This window comes from Triplophysa rosa, linkage group LG9 (assembly GCF_024868665.1).
Source record: "Triplophysa rosa linkage group LG9, Trosa_1v2, whole genome shotgun sequence".
NCBI classification, from domain to species: domain Eukaryota; kingdom Metazoa; phylum Chordata; class Actinopteri; order Cypriniformes; family Nemacheilidae; genus Triplophysa; species Triplophysa rosa.
In genome coordinates this window covers 14,443,121-14,460,839 of record NC_079898.1, presented here as the reverse complement: position 1 = coordinate 14,460,839, position 17,719 = coordinate 14,443,121, and the positions used below count along the sequence as shown (strand labels likewise).

The 17,719-nt window shown below is 39.1% G+C and overlaps 1 protein-coding gene across 1 annotated transcript; it reads left to right on the top strand.

Annotated features, from left to right (window-relative positions):
- Nucleotides 1-3,761: 3,761 nt before the first annotated feature.
- Nucleotides 3,762-17,147, top strand: mmrn2a (multimerin 2a). The gene is made up of 8 exons (XM_057342979.1): nt 3,762-4,187; nt 10,228-10,350; nt 10,663-10,769; nt 10,951-11,031; nt 11,896-12,081; nt 13,884-14,320; nt 14,411-15,881; nt 16,741-17,147. Exons 1-8 carry the CDS (start codon nt 3,865-3,867, stop codon nt 17,142-17,144), a joined length of 3,132 nt encoding a protein of 1,043 aa, XP_057198962.1. The 5' UTR covers nt 3,762-3,864; the 3' UTR covers nt 17,145-17,147.
- Nucleotides 17,148-17,719: the final 572 nt, after the last annotated feature.

Below are 17,719 nucleotides of genomic sequence, written 5' to 3'. Positions count from 1 at the left end.
TACAGTGTACAACAAAATACTGTAGCTGTATATAAAGTACTTCATATGTAAATTACATGTTTTCCCCGTTTGTCTTGTAAATTTGCTGTCTTTTTCTGTAATTGACCGTATAAAAAAAAATCAACTGGAACAAAAAATCCTGTAAAAATAATGAAACATTTCCGGCTGCTGGGGTGCCAGAAATAAACCGTAAAATAACAGTTTTTTACTGTATTTAAAAATACATGAAAATCTGTTAAAAACTTTTTTACGTCGTGGAAAAAATTATGTAAACTTATTTTTTTTACAGTGTAAGGTTTACATATACTATATGTAGAACAAAGCTGTAAAAAGGGCTACCTTTATTTCATTTTCATTTTACATACAGTATGGTTGTATATAGTCTGATATTAAGATCTCTCTCTAATTCTTGTTTTATCTTTTGTCTATAAGAAGAGTCATTGTGGCTTGCCAGACTGATCAGCTGACTGTTGTTACTGTAAGAGTGTGATGAAGCAACTGGCCCTGATGTGCTTGGATTCAGGACAGTCAAGTTCTTGAGCTGCTTTGAGATTGAAATTCAGAGTAAAGTCCCCTCTGTGATCATACCGCATACCACATCCCTGCTGTCACCGAGGAGATAAAGGGTGAGGGTTGATGGCAAGCACTTTGAAACAATTACATTATTCTTCTCTCTGTGGTTACATATTCAAAGAAATTGTTTTTAAAGCATGTTAAAAGAGTAAAATTAGAGTACATTGGAGTAGCATCTAACTACCGTGATATATGAGAATGGCAAACATTCAGTACCATAGTATATTAAAGGAATAGGCCATGGGAGGCTATGTAATACAGTGTCCTTTTCCAAAGTCAAGTATCTGACATATCAAATAACTTTGATGGACCGTTGTGGCTTAATCTAAAACGCTTTCGTTTTGATGGTAAAGAATTTATTGTGATAGATGATCGTTGTTTTAAAGAAATAATAATTTCGTGTTCACAGTGTCTAAATATGGAATGTTGGGGACTTTCAAAAGCCATTGCAACAGTTTTTGTTGCCTGGTAACAAAATGTTTTATTTATTGTTAAATCTGGGTCTAAAGAATTTGTTCAAAGGTGACAACTTCACTGTGAGAAGCATGTTCCTTTAAGCACTTTAGGTAAATGTAAATTCACCCCAGAGGTTATTCTCATTATGACACAAAATACGTAAGCGGGCTTGAGGCCTTCCTGATTGGCTACTGAATGTGAGGAACCAATTTGCACAATGATGCTAATACGTTAGCACGGAGGAGACAGTCACAAGTCTTGAAGAAATATTTGTGTATGTTTTTGGCAACTGTACAAACAGCAGCTACAAAGGCTCAGGTCTCAGCATTTCCTCCTGCATTGAAATTAATGGACTGGTACTGGTTAACCAGTCGCCTTTTTCTATTACTGTCAGTCCATGATGAAGTCCGTAAAAATATGAGTCAGCACAAATAAAACAGTCACTTTATATTTCATTCATTCAGGGAATATATATTCTGTAAATTTCTGGACTGAATAATAATGGTAAAAAACTTAAGATCAACTGCTTCTAGACACTGATGAGATTAAAGCATTTAATAAAATTTCCATTCAGTTCTTCTTGGATCAAATGATCTTAGCCATGCTACAGTATAAGACATCATAAACACATACATTTATAGCTCTGTTCTCTATAAATGTCTAAATTGTGTTTTTTTAGCCAATATACTAAAACTTTAGAAGAAACAACTCAGACAAGGTCGAGTGTGAATTTTTTGAGATCTATTGACAGAAATGCAATATAATATACATATGTCTTCAGATGTGTATAAAGACCTTGATGAATAATGCGTTATGTTTTTGTTATCTTAGAATAAACTCTTTCTATCTACATACACCGCGGGTCCCCTTACATGAAATTCGCCATGTTGTTTCTACAGTAGCCCTAAACAGACAAACTGCTCTACAGAAGGCGTTTCGTAAATACGTTACATCATTTGGGAAAGAAGCGAAAACGTGACGACATCCTAGTCCTGTGTAAGCCACCATAGTGCTTTGGAAGGGAGGGGTGGAGTGAGCCATTGGTTGCAATTTGCAATCTCACCGCTAGATGCCGCTAAAATTACACAATGGTCCTTTTAACATGTGAGAACTACATTCTCTACTAGATATAAAACAATAGCGAGAAATAGCACTAGCCGTCTATCTGCTTACCAACATACATTATATTTTACGTATTGACTGACATTTGGAGCAAAGTGTATTAACAAAATTTCCTTTTTAACGTTGCTAAATAAAAAATTGCAACATTAAAGATGCTCATATCTCTGCAAATCACCGATACCCATCATGAAGATTCAGAAATGTGTTGCGCTTCTTCTGGGTCAAGCATTAAAATCTCCGGACTGGTGAGAATGAAAATTTATTACAATTTAAATTTATTACGAATTTGTTGGCCAATGAAACAAGTGAGACAAAAAGTCAAAAGCAATACTGAAGCCACTCCCTTAAACCATAAACCTGCGAAAGGAAATCGTACTAAAATGTACAAATAACTAAATAAGATCGTACATTTCATACAAATTAGCCACCTCGTAAAAGTTACTAATTCCCCTGAGATTGTGTTATGGTCAAATTTTACTTTATAATGCTGCCATCTCGTGGTGACTTTGAGTAACTGTCCTGCAAATTTTGATAGCGAGTTCTTTTTAACTGTCTGCCTAGACCAGTGGTTCTCAAACTTTTTCATTGTAAGGCCCCCTTTGTGTAGGGTGCATCACGTTGTGACCCCCAAATAAGTACTTATAATCTTATACTTGAAGCAAAAACATATTCAGTTTTACAAAGCTGGAACATCAATTCTTTTGGTTGGTGGTCTTATTTTTCTGATGTTTGATTGCATAAAATGTATGATAAATTTCTATATTTCATAAAATGCCACAAAATCTGTGGCCCCCCTGGATCCATCTTGGGGCTCCCCAAGGGGCCAAGGCCCCCGGTTTGAGAACCACTGGCCTAGACACAGTTTACAGAGGAATAACATTGTGAAGGACTTTTCTCACAATGAGCTCAAGACACCCCTAGATCTGATCAATGTTTATACAAAACCACTAAACATCTGTTTTTCATATTACTTTTACAGGGAAACTATACAGTTTCAAGTAAAACACCGACTCATCTTTTGACTAAACAGTACACACCATCACTCAACATTTTCCCTCATACTGCTGCCAGTGGTGGTCCTCCCACACATTCATATCTCCTACAACGGTTGTAATTGAATGGGTGGGAAAGTGAGAACAAGACAAACATTTAGAAAAGTTTGCCCAACAGAATCTCATACTACTAGAGCATGTTATATTCAGATAAAAGCTATTACCCTTTAATCTTGCCATTTAATATCCTTTTCCTGAGCTGCTCAGAGACGCAAGCAATGAGAGATGATAAATTTATAAAAACTAAAGTCTCCAGCCAAGAGAAACGAACTGCTTCCTCACTGGCATACAGACGTGCATGTGTGTTCTCAGACAGCATGTCCAGCACCTTCAAGATTGTAAGCTTGTGATGTGACAGCCCTCATTGTTCCCATCTCTGCGACCTTTCCACGGGCAGTAAGCTGGAGGTGGGTGGGGGGTTCATTTCCGACGATTGTTGGAGGTCTTTGAAACCATTAAGGAGAGCGAGGGAGAGGGGAAGTGAGAGGTGGGGGAACATGAGGGGAGTGGACAGACAGAAGGAGGGAGAGGATACTTTTTGAGATGGGGGGCGGAGAGTTTTCATACAGCACTACGGAGCTTAAAAAACAACTAGTTTTCCAACTTAGTGTTGGCCTTGGGCTTTGTAGAGCTTCCTTTGTGTTTAGAGGAGGACATAGACATGGCAGTACTGAGGTTGGCAGTGTTACTCCAAGGGCTGCTCCTTGCGGCACGGTGTGAGGTCAGAGCAAGAGACCCGGAGGTGGAAGAGGAAGACTTGAAGGACATGTCAGATGGTGCCGGATGGACACGAGAAGTTCCATTGGTAGGGTTTGGGGCACCTCATAATGTTGATGGACTAAACAAGAGCCCTGATGTCTATGGAGCTATCCACCATCCTCTGGATCATAAACATCATGATCCCAACCATGGACATCCCTCTCCGGATGTGCCCATGACTCCAACAGCTGAAACCGTGAGCCATGGATCTCTTCCACGCACAGGGTAAGGTTTACTTTCTCCTCTGATCTGTGAATCCTGGCTTAATTCGTCATTTTTGCTTTGTGAATTTAAACATGCAGTACAAAGATATTTCCTGAACTTATGGAGGGAACTGTATGGAAAACATACCGGCTCCACCACCGTGGTAATATAAACATGCTGCTATAATCTAGCTCATTACACGCATGTCATAAAACAAACTTGGTTTACACGGTTTTGGAGCTCATTATTTGTCTTGGGGAGCCACCCATGCTGCGGCTTGTCAAGCCATGGCTATAAAAACAAAATGAAGCTAGGTTTCCTCTCCATCTCTAGGAAGTTTCTTATCTTCTCCATCTCTGTTGAAATCAATGTTTAGTTGATGCAAAACTAAACATACTTTAAGTCAAGTGTCTGAGCAAACGTTTGGAAGTACCCATGTTGCAAAAGACATCTCCTCTAACCCCACAGCTCCTCAAACTGTCAAGAGTGCACATATGTTTTCTTTCAGTTCTGACAAATCCACAGTAATTCACCCTAATTACCTGGAACACATATGAGGCGAATGTTTCCTGCACGTTGAGATCAGCTTTGGTTTAATCTTTGCACGAGAGCTGGGTCAACACATTAAAGCCACAATATGGAAGAATTTTGTTATGAAATATCCAAAAATCACTTGCACAGTGTGATATATTTCATGCAGTTGTGTACTTACATTATCCCAAATGTTCCCAAGAATGTGCAAATCCAGAGAAATTCCTATTTAAAATAATGGCCCGTCCCTTGTCTCCCTTGTATTTGTCGCATATCAGTGACTTAATATCCGGTGCTCCGCATTACCCTCAGTTTCCGGTTGTAGAAACTACGGCAACACGCAAATGCGGAAGTAGTTATACAGCATCTGGGACGCAGCATCTGTTGTTCTGTTACAGTATTATGGATCACGATTTCTCTTTGGCGAGTAAAGGAAACCCAAAAAAGCATTTAACGACGACTGTATGACTGTTTTAAACAGGTAAAACTGTGAAGCATTACGCTACAAAATCAATTGACAAAGTCCAATATCAGTCGCGGGCTAACGTAGCCTTACATTCCATGTTTCTTGCAAGCTAATTCATTACGATGACATGAAATAAAATTCATTCATTACCTCGTGAACATGATGGGTGATCTCCATACGCCTCTGGATGGTGAAAGCGACATGTCCCATAATTCCACTCTCCTACATAACGTCATTTAGCTTTGCCTTTTGTTGTTGTTTCGAGAGTGCGCCATCTAGCGGTCCAAATATTCCATATTGTGGCGTTAACTCAGATACATACATTACACCTCAAAATGCTCAGCAGCATCTTGAATCTTTGATATTAGAGGTTAATCCTTAACTCTAAATTGTACTTATTTAAATTGTGGTCATTGTGATTAAGGAAAACTAAACTTGCAAGCATAACGCATTGAATGTGCAATGTTGATATAAGGATAGATGTGATTCAACACAAAAGAAGATAGTTTGAAGAAAGTTGGTAACCGAACATCACTGGACCCCATTTAGTTGTGTGGACACAAAACCAATGTAAGTGAATGGGGGCCAGTTAACGACATTCTTCAAAATATTTTCTTTTGCTGTAAGAGATCCAGGTGATGAAAAACATCAGATAGGTTGACCTTGGGGTGATGGGTCTCAATCTGTGTAACGATAAAAGGCCTTTTTAAAGAGATGTGATGTCTTGGCACGCATGAGGAACTCTGAATAGTTTTAAAAAGATAAGGAGCGACAAAGAGTTTGATACAGAGGTGCAGAACACTGAAGAGCGCTTCTCACAGGAAAGGGCAGTTCCATGTTTTAGGATAGAACGTACAGTATATACAAATCCACAATCAAAGGACCTTTTTATATGATCAGGAAAAATTGAACAAAATTTTACTGAAATGTTTTCAATAAAAACATTTTCAAGCAAAATCTCTTCATTCTGAACAAAAACAGCTGTCAGAATATCAAAACAAACCGAGCATCAATATAAATTTCATGTACTTGAATTATTGTTCTTGTAGTATTTGAAGCCAAATAATCTGATATCCTACTTGTTTTTATTTGGAGGTGGATGTATTGACTTGACAACAAAGGTCTACTTTTCTCCATATCTATGTGCCCCGTTGCTGTGTTTTAAATCCTCTCTTATAGGCCCTGCTATGGTTTCAGTTAATCTGCTTTTATCCCGGTCCAAAAGAGTTTCGCAATATATTTATTGTCTGGCCCTCAACCAAACTTCCTAGCCAAGAGGTTTGCCCCTCAGAAAGTCGGAGATAAACTTACCACTACACTAGCTTAATATGCTCTTAGATTGAAAACAACAGCATGAAATGGATGAGGAGAGTTTTATCTATCGCAGCTGTTGTACAAAAGTGAGAGGCAATGAAACGCCTTAAAGAAATAAGAGGAAACCAAAATTACCGTTCAGCGTTTATTGGTCTCTAGACCTTTGGGATGTGTCAGAGGGAACTTCGGGAAGTTCTTCACATCCCTCATCCTTGCATGTTTGTTTATTCAATTTTGGCTCATTTTATACGCATTCAGTACATTGTGCCATCTACTAACCATGTTCAATCTACTACACAAATTTTCTCCAACATCTCAGCTGGGCCTAATTATGGTTCTAAATGTTTACTGTTTCACTCAGATAATCTCTGGAAAATGACATTAGACCAGCGGAAACTATGACACAGAAGGTTAAAGGTCATGTCGCTGTGTATGTATGAAAATCCGTGGGTATCTTCCATGAGCGAGGATCCCAGGATGAGGGAAGCTGGAGAGGAGAGAACATCAGCCGCTTCCTTCCTGCGAGGAGTCGTGGCAGGAACAAGCTAATCTGCAGAGAGCAGGAGCAGAGCCATTGTGCTTTCTGAGATGTCATCCATAGAACTAGATGGCAGGAAGTGACATTTTGCATTTTTGAATCAGGCCTGAAAAAGCTACTGATTGGAGTTATGATGCTGATGATAACACAGGCCAGAGAAAGCAACTAAGAGTGTTGGACACCAACCTTTAAGCCTTTAATCCCAGTCTGCCCCAGAATGAAGCAAAATCAAAGTCTTTTAAGATATAATGATTCACGTGCTTTATGAAGTATCTCGTCTTGAGATCTTTAATCTCTTTAGCTTCACATTCTGTTAAGCACCAGGCATAAAGGCAGAAAGACAACTGCAGACACACATATGCGTCTAAATACTGGAATTTAAAAGGGATAGTTCACCCAAAATGAAGGTTCTGTTATTTACTTCACATCATTTACATTCTCACATGATTTTCAGTTTCCAATTTTGGGTGAACTATTCCTTTAGGTGACTAATTATTTATTTATTGCTGTTTTTGGTTTGTGTCCATTGCCGGGAGTCTCAATGTGTTGCACAAGAAATATTGTTGTTGGCCAGTAATGAGCAGTTTGTATATCAAAAATGTGCCAGGATTGTTTTTTATTAGTTTTAGTGTTTATCTTCTTTGGATAGAAGCATTGTGCTAGATAAAACTGTTTATTTATGTAGGAGGAGCTGTGTACTATATATTTTTTTATATTGTCCCCTCATAAGTTTTAAAAACGTGTCATAATGTAAGTGTCATAGTCTCAAAGTCTATAAAGCATCAGGCAATACTAATCTTGCTTCAATAGTGTTGCTTGCTTTTTTACATGTTACTAAGGTTAAGGCTAATCATGTTTTTTCCTTTTCAGTTGTTTATTAAGGGCCAGTGTAAAAAAATGAGCGACATCTAGCGGTGAGGTTGCGAATTGCAACCATCGGCTCACTCCACCGCTCACCCCTACCTTTCGAAGCACTAAGGTGGCTGACGAGGTGCCTCATGTTTTTGCTTCTTTGCTGAAGGAGATAACATATTTACGAAACACGCTCTGTAGAGCAGTTTGTCTGTTTAGGGCTACTGTAGAAACAACATGGCGAAATCCGTGTAAGGGGACCCGCGGGGTATGTAGATAGAAATAGCTCATTCTAAGGAAATAAAAACATAAGGCTTCATTATGTAAGGCCTTTATACACAATATATATTATTATAAATATCAATTGACAAGTACTGAGCCAGTTTAATGCTCAAACTGGGGCCGGGGGGGTGGGGCTTTTGTGCGCTGGCCAATGCTGGACCCCCGTAAAGTAAAAGGACCCGCCATAAGAAACAACAAAGCAAAACAAGAACTCCGACACAATTCACACACCCGGCCCATATGACCTAATCTGGCCCACATTCAAGTTTGATTAATGGAGAGACGCATACAAAATCTCTCATTCTCACGGTCATACAGAAAGCATTAACCCCATGACCAAACTCTGAACAATTACACCCAAAACAATTCAAGACTCGGCAGTGGATGTGAGGGATTTGACAGAGTGTGAAAGCAAGAGGTTTTGACCTGTCTTACTCATGAACCATGAATCATACATCAAGAGGTTTAAGCATGTAAAAACAATTAATTTCTGTCTGATGTTCCTCTTCAAAAACCCATTTCCCTAATTTACCCTTGTCTGTCTGCGCTTTTATTTCAACAACCATCTGATCTCTAGTCAGTGCTGTCATTAAATAATCAGAAACAAAAGTCTTTCTGGTTCTATATCAGGTGTTCCGATGTGAAACTAACTGCAGTTTATCATCATCACAGAGAAATGACCTCACAGCTGGTTTCAATGAAATCTCAGCCACAATCAGTGTCTCCGACCACTCTCCACCTCAGACATGATGCCTTATCTGACATCGGCTGTAAGCTGTGACCTTTTATTTAAGTTTAATTTCCTAAGGGACGTGGGGACTTTTGTATTGATGTGGTCATAGGCTGTTTGGGTTCATAAAGGCTAATAGGGAACAGTGGCATTGTAGGCCTCACTACCATTCAGACTGACTGTCAGCACCGTTATCAATGAATCATTGCTGTTGGCATCAAGACATCCATTCTTTGGTTCTTTGTAAGGAAGCAACTATGTGCCAAAAGGTGATATGGTAAACACAATGTGCTGGCAGAAATGCAAATACGTGATATTACCAATTATAGAAAAAACTGCATTTAATTGCACACTTCAAACTAAAAATAACTTTACATAAATGCAGCTAGAGTAAGACCACATTTAAACCCGAACAGGTTTCTGACAACCTTTATACAATACACAAAATCTCACTGAATGTTCATGCATACAGATTCTGAAGATTAAATGAATATTTCTTAACTTTCTGAATGTTATCCATTTATATATTGACTAAATATTGAATAAGAGCACAAATTCATTTTATTTTCCTGTTGTCTTTTGATTGACAGGACATATCAGCCCTGACAATCAGCTGTTTTTAAACTATTGGCAGATGGCCATTAGTTTTAATGATTGCTTTTATCGACCGATACCGATTATTGGCCGATATATCGGTGCATCTCTAAGTAAATATATTTAATTATTTATAAAAAATAAAAATAAAATGGTATATTTTTCATAATATAACAGTAAATTACTTTTATTCAGGAACTTGGAAGAACATCCATTCACTGAGTCTAGATCAGTGGTTCTCAAACTGGAGGCTGTGGCTCCCTGGGGACCCCCAAGATGGATCCAGGGGGCCACAGATTTGATGGCACTTTATGAAATATAGAAATTTTTCATAGATTTAATGCTATCACACATCAGAAAAATACCAAAAGAATTGATGTTCCAGCATTGTATAACTAAATATGTTTTTGGTTTAATTAAAATTCTAAATTCAAGATTATAAGTCTCAATTTGGGGGGCCACAAAGCGATACACTCTACACAAAGTGGGCCTTACCATGAAAAAGTCTGAGAACCACTGAACTAGATAAACCTGGAGACATTCCAAATATACATTTCCTCATCATTGATAAGTTCATGTTATTTATTTCCTTCATTTCCTTTAGTCTCACATGTACATAATATAGCTGTATTAGAGGCATTAGCACATCATCTTTACAACATCTCATCCTAACTGCAAAGTTGCTATTTTTAAATAGTTTCTTAACACACATACTGGGTTGTATTGCTGACCTGTCTTTCTATCTCTCCTCCAGGAATTGGTGTGCGTTCGTGCACAAGCGCGCTGTTAGCGTGGCAGTAGCCTGTGGAACAGAGAAGTACATTATCAAGTCCCAAAGTCCCTGTCCTAACGGCACTCCAGACTGCCAGATAGTCCTGTGAGTTAAATACATCATACCAAATCTATTGTGTGTCGTTTTTAAGCCAACTACATTACATATTAGAAGTGTAATACCTGTCATCAGTGGGTTTGACCAACAAATACATGCCCTAAAGTCTATGTGCCTCGATACACATACGGCACAAAAAAACGTAATTGTTAAATTGGGATTATGAGAAACTCTATAGTCTGACTACACTGAGCAAATTCTACACATCACATTCACAATCATTATTTACAATCAAACCACTGCGTTGCATCTTTTAAGCATCTTTCTAATCTTAAAACCTTTCTGTGTACTTGTGTGCAGGTACAAGATCTCCACTCGCCCAGTGTACAGACAAAAAGAGAAAATCTACACTGCACTACAATGGCGATGCTGTCCTGGACATGCGGGGGAACATTGTGAGGACACAGGTATAATGAGCTTTTTTTTGAAGGGTTTTGACAATTTCTTTCTTTGAATTCTATTATTGAAAACATTTGAATAAGTACATTAAACAAGATTTGCTGTTGAACCTTGACGGATGCTTACCTCTGGGAATGTTTGTAAAAAAACATAAGGTGATCCATTCTACATTATTTTTCTCTCCGTCAGTCGCAGACGGTCGTGTCTCTGACTCTGAAGACCCCATCAAGGCAAGCCATCCACATCACGGAGGGCATGAAAACAGCCAAGGTAGTTTCATCTTTAAATCAAAGTGATTTCTTTGTGATCTGTGACAGGCTGCCCTAACCCAAACCTTAACCCATAATCATTCAATTGGCCTGACCTTGCCTGCTGCAGTCGCTCTCTTTGAAACAAAGGAAATGACAAAGTGTGTTTGTGCATGCTACTGCCCCACATGGAAGGGCAGGAAAGGGTGTTCAAGTTTGGGTCGAGCCCACACACGGTGTGAACGTGTGTGACCGAGCTTCGTCCAAGCATGGACACAACGGAAGTGGTTTTGTGTATACACACATGCACTGAAGCACACTACAATAATACCATGTTTTAGAGGAGGCAGTCAGACCAACGGCTCTAAAAATAATCTTTCGTGCTTGTTGTTGGGACACAAACAAAGGCTGCGAACAAACCTGAAAATTCCCATGCTGCTGATTATTTTACTGTAATACTCGCCACACCTTTAATGACCTTCCTGAGATTCAAACGCACAGGCCAAAGAAACATTCACACACAGAACAACAAGAATTGTCTGATGTCAGAACAGCGGTTCAGTTCTTTGGCTATAAGGCATTTAGCAAAAACACTTAAATCACTTACATCATCTATAAAATCTCATACTGTTTTTCAATAAAAATAGGTTTGTTTATTCGGTAAAACTGTTTTGATTTCAGTTCGCAAACTATACAGTTAATAAATATTGAAATTTGGTCACCAAGTAAAAGATGATAAGTTCCTCTATTCAAAGCCCTGCAGGATTTTGAACTGGTCAGATCATTTGAATTGCATGGTTTAATGTTATGCTGTCAAACATTGCCTTTTTCCCTATAGTAATCTGAAAGTCTTTAGAGCACAGTGTCATTTGTTCTCTCTCCCAAGGACATACGCTGACTGAGCAGTCAGAGAATCAGAACAGAGAACAAAATGACTTTCAAATGTTAGGCAGTCCACTGTATGAAGCTCAACATCCTGATGCGGAGAATCAAACAACAGCGGAATCCAGCGACAACAATGAACACAGCCGCCATACAGGCCATGAACACCATCAGGACTTAGAGGGGAGAGGTAAATCAAATACAGAATCTTTAAATGCAGACACGTGCAAACATTTCTGCATGCTCTGACAGTTAAAATGGTTAGTGTAGTCCATCATACTCTGAATTTATATTTTTCGTACCGTACACTTGCTTACCAGACATTTCCTCTGGTTATAATGTGTATTGTCAGACAAATCAAATATATATTTTTCTGCCTGTCTCATTGAGAGCCGGTCTCCTTCACATCCTTCTAACCAAAGGATGCCGGATCTAGAGAGTGTTAAAGGAACAGTTCACCCAAAAATGAAAATTCTGTCATCATTTACTCACCCTCGAATTGTTCCAAATCTGTATAAATGTTTTTGTTCTGATTAACACAGAGATAGATATTTGGAAGAATGTCAGTAACCAAACAGTTCTTGGACCCCATTGACTACCATAGTAGGAAAAATTGCTTTATAAAGATATTTTGAAGAATGTAGGAAATCAAACAGTTCTGGGGCACTTCTGTCATTTTTCCTACTATGGTAGTCAATGGTGGCCAAGAACTGTTTGGTTACAAGCATTCTTCTAAATATCTTTCTGTGTTCATCAGAACAAAGCAGTTTATACTGATTTGGAACAATTTGAGGGCGAATAAATGATGCCAGAATTTACATTTTTAGGTGATCTGTCCCTTTAAATAAAGCTAAAGACTGGGGGAAACCTTCATTCCTCTGTGATGTCAACTCCTGCACACTGTCTCTTCTCATTACATTTCCACTCAGGATATCCTCTCTTTCTCTGGGAAAAAGGCCCTCTATACATTGGTTGTAAATGTGATGTAGTATCCAAAAGGAATGAAACAGAGGTTTAGATATGGATTGAATACAGCAAACACAGCTCATTGTCTGCACAACTGCAGTGTTATTAACAACACATTTATCACATTGATATATAACTGCTAGAATCTCTATTCTCTCTTTTAAAAGTTCATTCTCTCTTTGAGAATCAAGACTTTAAAGGCTCTTTCGCTCTGGGCGAAGAGCTTTTTTGTGAAATGTAACTAAAAACAGTGTCGCAGGGGCGTTAAAACAGTAATCAATCACATATACTACACTAAGTTATTTATGGTTATTTATGCATAACCATAAATTCTGAAGCTTTTCCGGACAGAATTTTAACAGCACGTGAATAAAAAGAGTAAAAACAGCACATGACGTTGGTTTTTGCAGAACATTTTCCAGCTTTACATACAGATGTGTACATATGTAGAGACTTATACATATGTGTGTACACACAAGCCTCACTGGCACATCTACAGACCCCTTCATATTACTCAACTCTTTACTCATAAAGTAAAAGGCAACGCATGCAAGCAGTTTTATATTGTGGATGTGAAACCCTAGCCTGTGAATGGGTCAGCTACAGAGGTCAAAGGTTACATGAATGGCCTGGCGTGAGCTAAAGATATAAATCTTTCAGACATGATATCGCCGGGTTTCCTCATGAGTAGCACAGAAAGTCAAACAGGAAAAACAGCACCATGGGGAAAATTATTATCCAAGAATGACAAAAGAATCAAATGGCTATTTTTGGCAATGTGGTAGATATCCACCCCAAAGCAATCTCTAAGCGGCCTTGGATAAAAGTAATAGCCAAATCATGCAATACATATTTAAAATGTAATAATAGCCTATTTAACTTTTTGTCAGTTTCATTTTTATGCTGTTGTTTTGGAAGTACTAAAACTGTAAAAAATCTATTTTAAAATTCAATGTAAACAAGGTCATGTAATTTTTTTTGCTTCAGAATCTGATCATTTCTTCACACTCTCTATCTTTGTTGCAGATCCCTACGCTATAAATGAAGGAATTTCCAATCCTGAAACATCTTACCTTCACCATGGACTTCTGCCAATCTTGAAGGAGGCCGTGTTGTCTCAGCTGCAACCCGTCTTGGAGAATTTCAATCTAACCCTGGAGCGCCTCTTTCAGGAGGTGCAGGGCTTGCAACACGACATGGCCCAACTCCGCCATCAACAAGGGCAGAGGAGGGTCAGTGAACCTCCGCAGTTTGATGGCGAGGAGCACGATCAGCGGGAGATGGTTGAGGCAGAGCTGAAAAAGAGCTTACAAAAGCTGGAGGAGGTAAAAGCTCAGTTTCACAACCACCGCAGTGAGATAGAAGAGAAGCTCCATACGCAACACAGCATGCTGGTCTACAACCTGACCAATTTCAAGACAGAAATGGACCTCAAAATCAAGCGGAACCAAAAGATGTTACAGGTCAGAATTTGTATTCCCACAACTTTATGTACACACAGCACACTATTGTGGTAGTAAATGAGATCAATAAATGTATGTTTCATACTACAGGTCAATCTTCACTCTCTGAACTCATCAATGGCTGACGTAAAGCAGGAGCAAGAGAGGCTAGATGAGGAACTTCAGAGGGTCTGGCCTGAAAAGACACCTGATCCTAAGCCTCATGAGAGCACAGCAGTCTGGGAAGCCATCACTCGACTGGATAACAAAGTCATGAACAACACAGTGGAAATCAGTGTCTTGACTGAAGGCCAAGAACAAGTAATCCAGAACATCGAGGACCTCCAGAGTGCATGGAGGGATCTGGAAGAGAGGATAGCACAGAGTGGCAGAGAATACCAGATTAAGTACATGGAGACTGGTTTGGAGGTGGATGCGGCCAAAGTAACCGTGCTTGAGCAAATAAAAGTGTTGAGCAGCAATATCAGTGCGGTTCAAGGAGCTCTGCTGGACATGGAGATAGATGTTGATTATCTCTTCACACAGTATTATAAGAACATAAGTTCATCAGCTGGTGACTGCAACTGCTTGGATCTTAGGACATCTGTGACACAACTGGAGAAAAGTTTTGCTTATGTGATGGAGATAGCGAATGAAAACCGGTTGGTCCGGCTTAGCGAGGCAAAAATAAGGGATAATAATGGTGCTTGGGTTCCGTCTGTTGATGATTTGAAACAAGGGCTTCTTAATGTGCAAAAGTCACTAGCGTTCGAGCAAGAAAAGAGCAGGATGTTACAGCACAACATGACCCAGCTCCAGACCTCCCTTCTGGGCAGCCAGGAGGACATCGAAGCACTCCAAGAACAGGACAGGGCCAAGGTTGAGAAGATTCATCAGCTGGCAAGCACCTTCAACACCCTGCTGCAGGACGCTATTCGGCACTCTGAGATACTGGAAGTGTTGCTTGGAGAAGAGGTACTGGAGTTTATGGAACAGTCTCATCAGGACCAGAGGCAGTACTCTATACCGGCACTAAGGGAAAGCATTAAAGATATGCAAGCGCAGATTAATGGACACAGCCTTAGTTTAGCCTCGATGTTGAACCCGGCCGCCCCTGCGGCGGATGAGCCCTCGATGCTGGAAGACTGGCCGAAAAGGAGACTTGGGGATCAAAAATTTGATCCGTTTGGGGAACAGCCAGAATACTCTGACATTGACTTTTGGACTTTAGAGAAAACCGTAAAAGAGCTCGGTGCTCACATCCGACAACTTGAGGACCGTCATTGTCTTTCCTGTTGCAACTGCACTAAATCTGCTACAGCTGCTGATGTGGAGGTCAGACTGGAGGAGGAGGTGGCTACCTTACGAAAGAACCTTGAGGTTCATCTTGAAGTTTTTAACAGCATTTTCAGTAATACAGAAAGACTTGTTGGCTCAGAGGCTTCTGTGGATTTGGATCGATTGTCAGCTTTGTTGAAAAGAAAGGAAGTAAAGCAACAAAATAAGAAGCAAACAAAGAGACCAAAAAGAGGCCTTCAAGGTAATATCCGAAGCAGGAGGGATGCGTCGCTGGAATCAGCCGGTATGAATTTTCTGTTTGTGTTCGCATAGTACTACAAATCATGTACTTTTATTTCAAAGCATTGCACCTTATTTAAATACTGTAAAAATCTGACCTCATCTTAAAATTTTGTATTGACTTGCATCTGAATTTTCCGGTTGGCTGAGTTGTGGTTCTATAAATGTTTTACTTGTAGCTAGCTACAGTCTTTTAATCAGGTGTTCAATAAATTTACATACCATTAACTGAGCTAAATTAAGAATGTAGAAATTTCTAATCAGAAACAAGTCACTAGAAATTTTTGTACAATTAATGTGACATATTACTTTTTAAAATAGAATTAGAAATTGTTTCCATTTTCGTCCCTGCAATGCAGATGTAATTATATAGACAATTAATAATAGTAGTAATCTGAAAAAAATATTTTTTTAATTATTTGCTCATTTAATGTAAAATGAAAATTCTGTCATCATTTACTCCCCCTCTTGTCGTTTAAAATCTGTATCACTTTCTTTCTTCCACAGAACACAAAAGAAGATATTTTGAAGAATGTTGTTAATTGGCCCCATTCACTTTTTATAAGTTACCAACTTCCTTCAAAATATCTCCTTTTGTGTTCTTGCGAAAGAAAGCCATAAAGGTTTTAAATGACAAGAGGGTGAGTAAATGATGACAGAACTTTCATTTTTGAGTAAACGATCACTTTAACAAAGTAAACATTTTGCAGCAGTACTTAAAACGTTTTATAAACAGGACAAGTTGTTTTATATGACAAGAGCACCCCTAGTGATAAGCATAGGCAACTGCACAGTAACGTTCCTAATTTTTTCTCAAAATGTTTATTTTATGACTATACCAATTGTCATTTGATTCCAAACAGTGCTCCGTCAACTTCCGGACACTCCGTTCATGTTCCTGGCCAGCACTACAGATGGTGCTAATGGATCTGGCACAGTTGTTTTCGAGCGTGTGGCCCTAAATCATGGACAAACATACTCACCGAAAACAGGCACATTTCACACTCCTGCCTCAGGTGTCTACCTCTTTGTGGTGACACTGGACTTTGGACCAGGCCCTTCTCTGGCTCAGTTAAGGCGAGGTGGGGATGTAGTTGCCTCCTTGCGGCAACCCCAGATAAAGTTGGGTGCACCTGCTACACGCGTCTGTATCCTGCAGTTAGAACAAGGAGAGGAGCTTCATCTAGAACTGCTGCAGGGAAATGTAGAGAGCGGCAACCAGAAAGATAACACTTTTGCTGGTCTACTAATGCTCCAGACCACCTGAAGGAGCATCTAAAAGTGCAAACAGACTGAAATACTGTAAAGTCCTTTTCACACTGCACACCATGACAGAGATGTGTTATTGCGAGACCGCACTGTTTGTCAAAGAACAAATTCACATGATGTGGCTTTGCTTGAGGAACATCAACATGATAAAAGGAGCTTAAATCTTACATTTGGCTTCAATAACACCTAAAACATCTAAAACAACACTGTTACTCCTTTGAACTGAACATTTTGTCAAAGGACCAAAATAAACTAAGACGTAAGAAACACACAAAAAGCTCTGTGTACTAAAATTATATATATTTTAAATGATTACATGGACAAATATTATACAGAGTATGAAGTGTCCCCACAATGCACCCTTTCAACATGGGGCTGTTTAAAACAAAAAAGTGCTATATGGTAAAGCACAGTAAAATATTTACAGGGCATATGTACAATATAGTCAAATTCATGTCCAATTAACAATTACGCAAAAACTTTCAAGACAAAAAGTAGTCCCCTTTCACTTTCCCAACAAACTCGATTACGCTGATGATTACAAAAACAAGGCGGATTCTCAGTTTTCATGAG

Coding starts and splice junctions, on each gene's coding strand:
- mmrn2a (XM_057342979.1), top strand. CDS start 3,865: ATGGCAGTACTGAGGTTGGCAGTGTTACTCCAAGGGCTGCTCCTTGCG. Junction 10,351..10,662: donor CCAGACTGCCAGATAGTCCT/GTGAGTTAAATA, acceptor ACTTGTGTGCAG/GTACAAGATCTCCACTCGCC. Junction 12,082..13,883: donor TCAGGACTTAGAGGGGAGAG/GTAAATCAAATA, acceptor TCTTTGTTGCAG/ATCCCTACGCTATAAATGAA.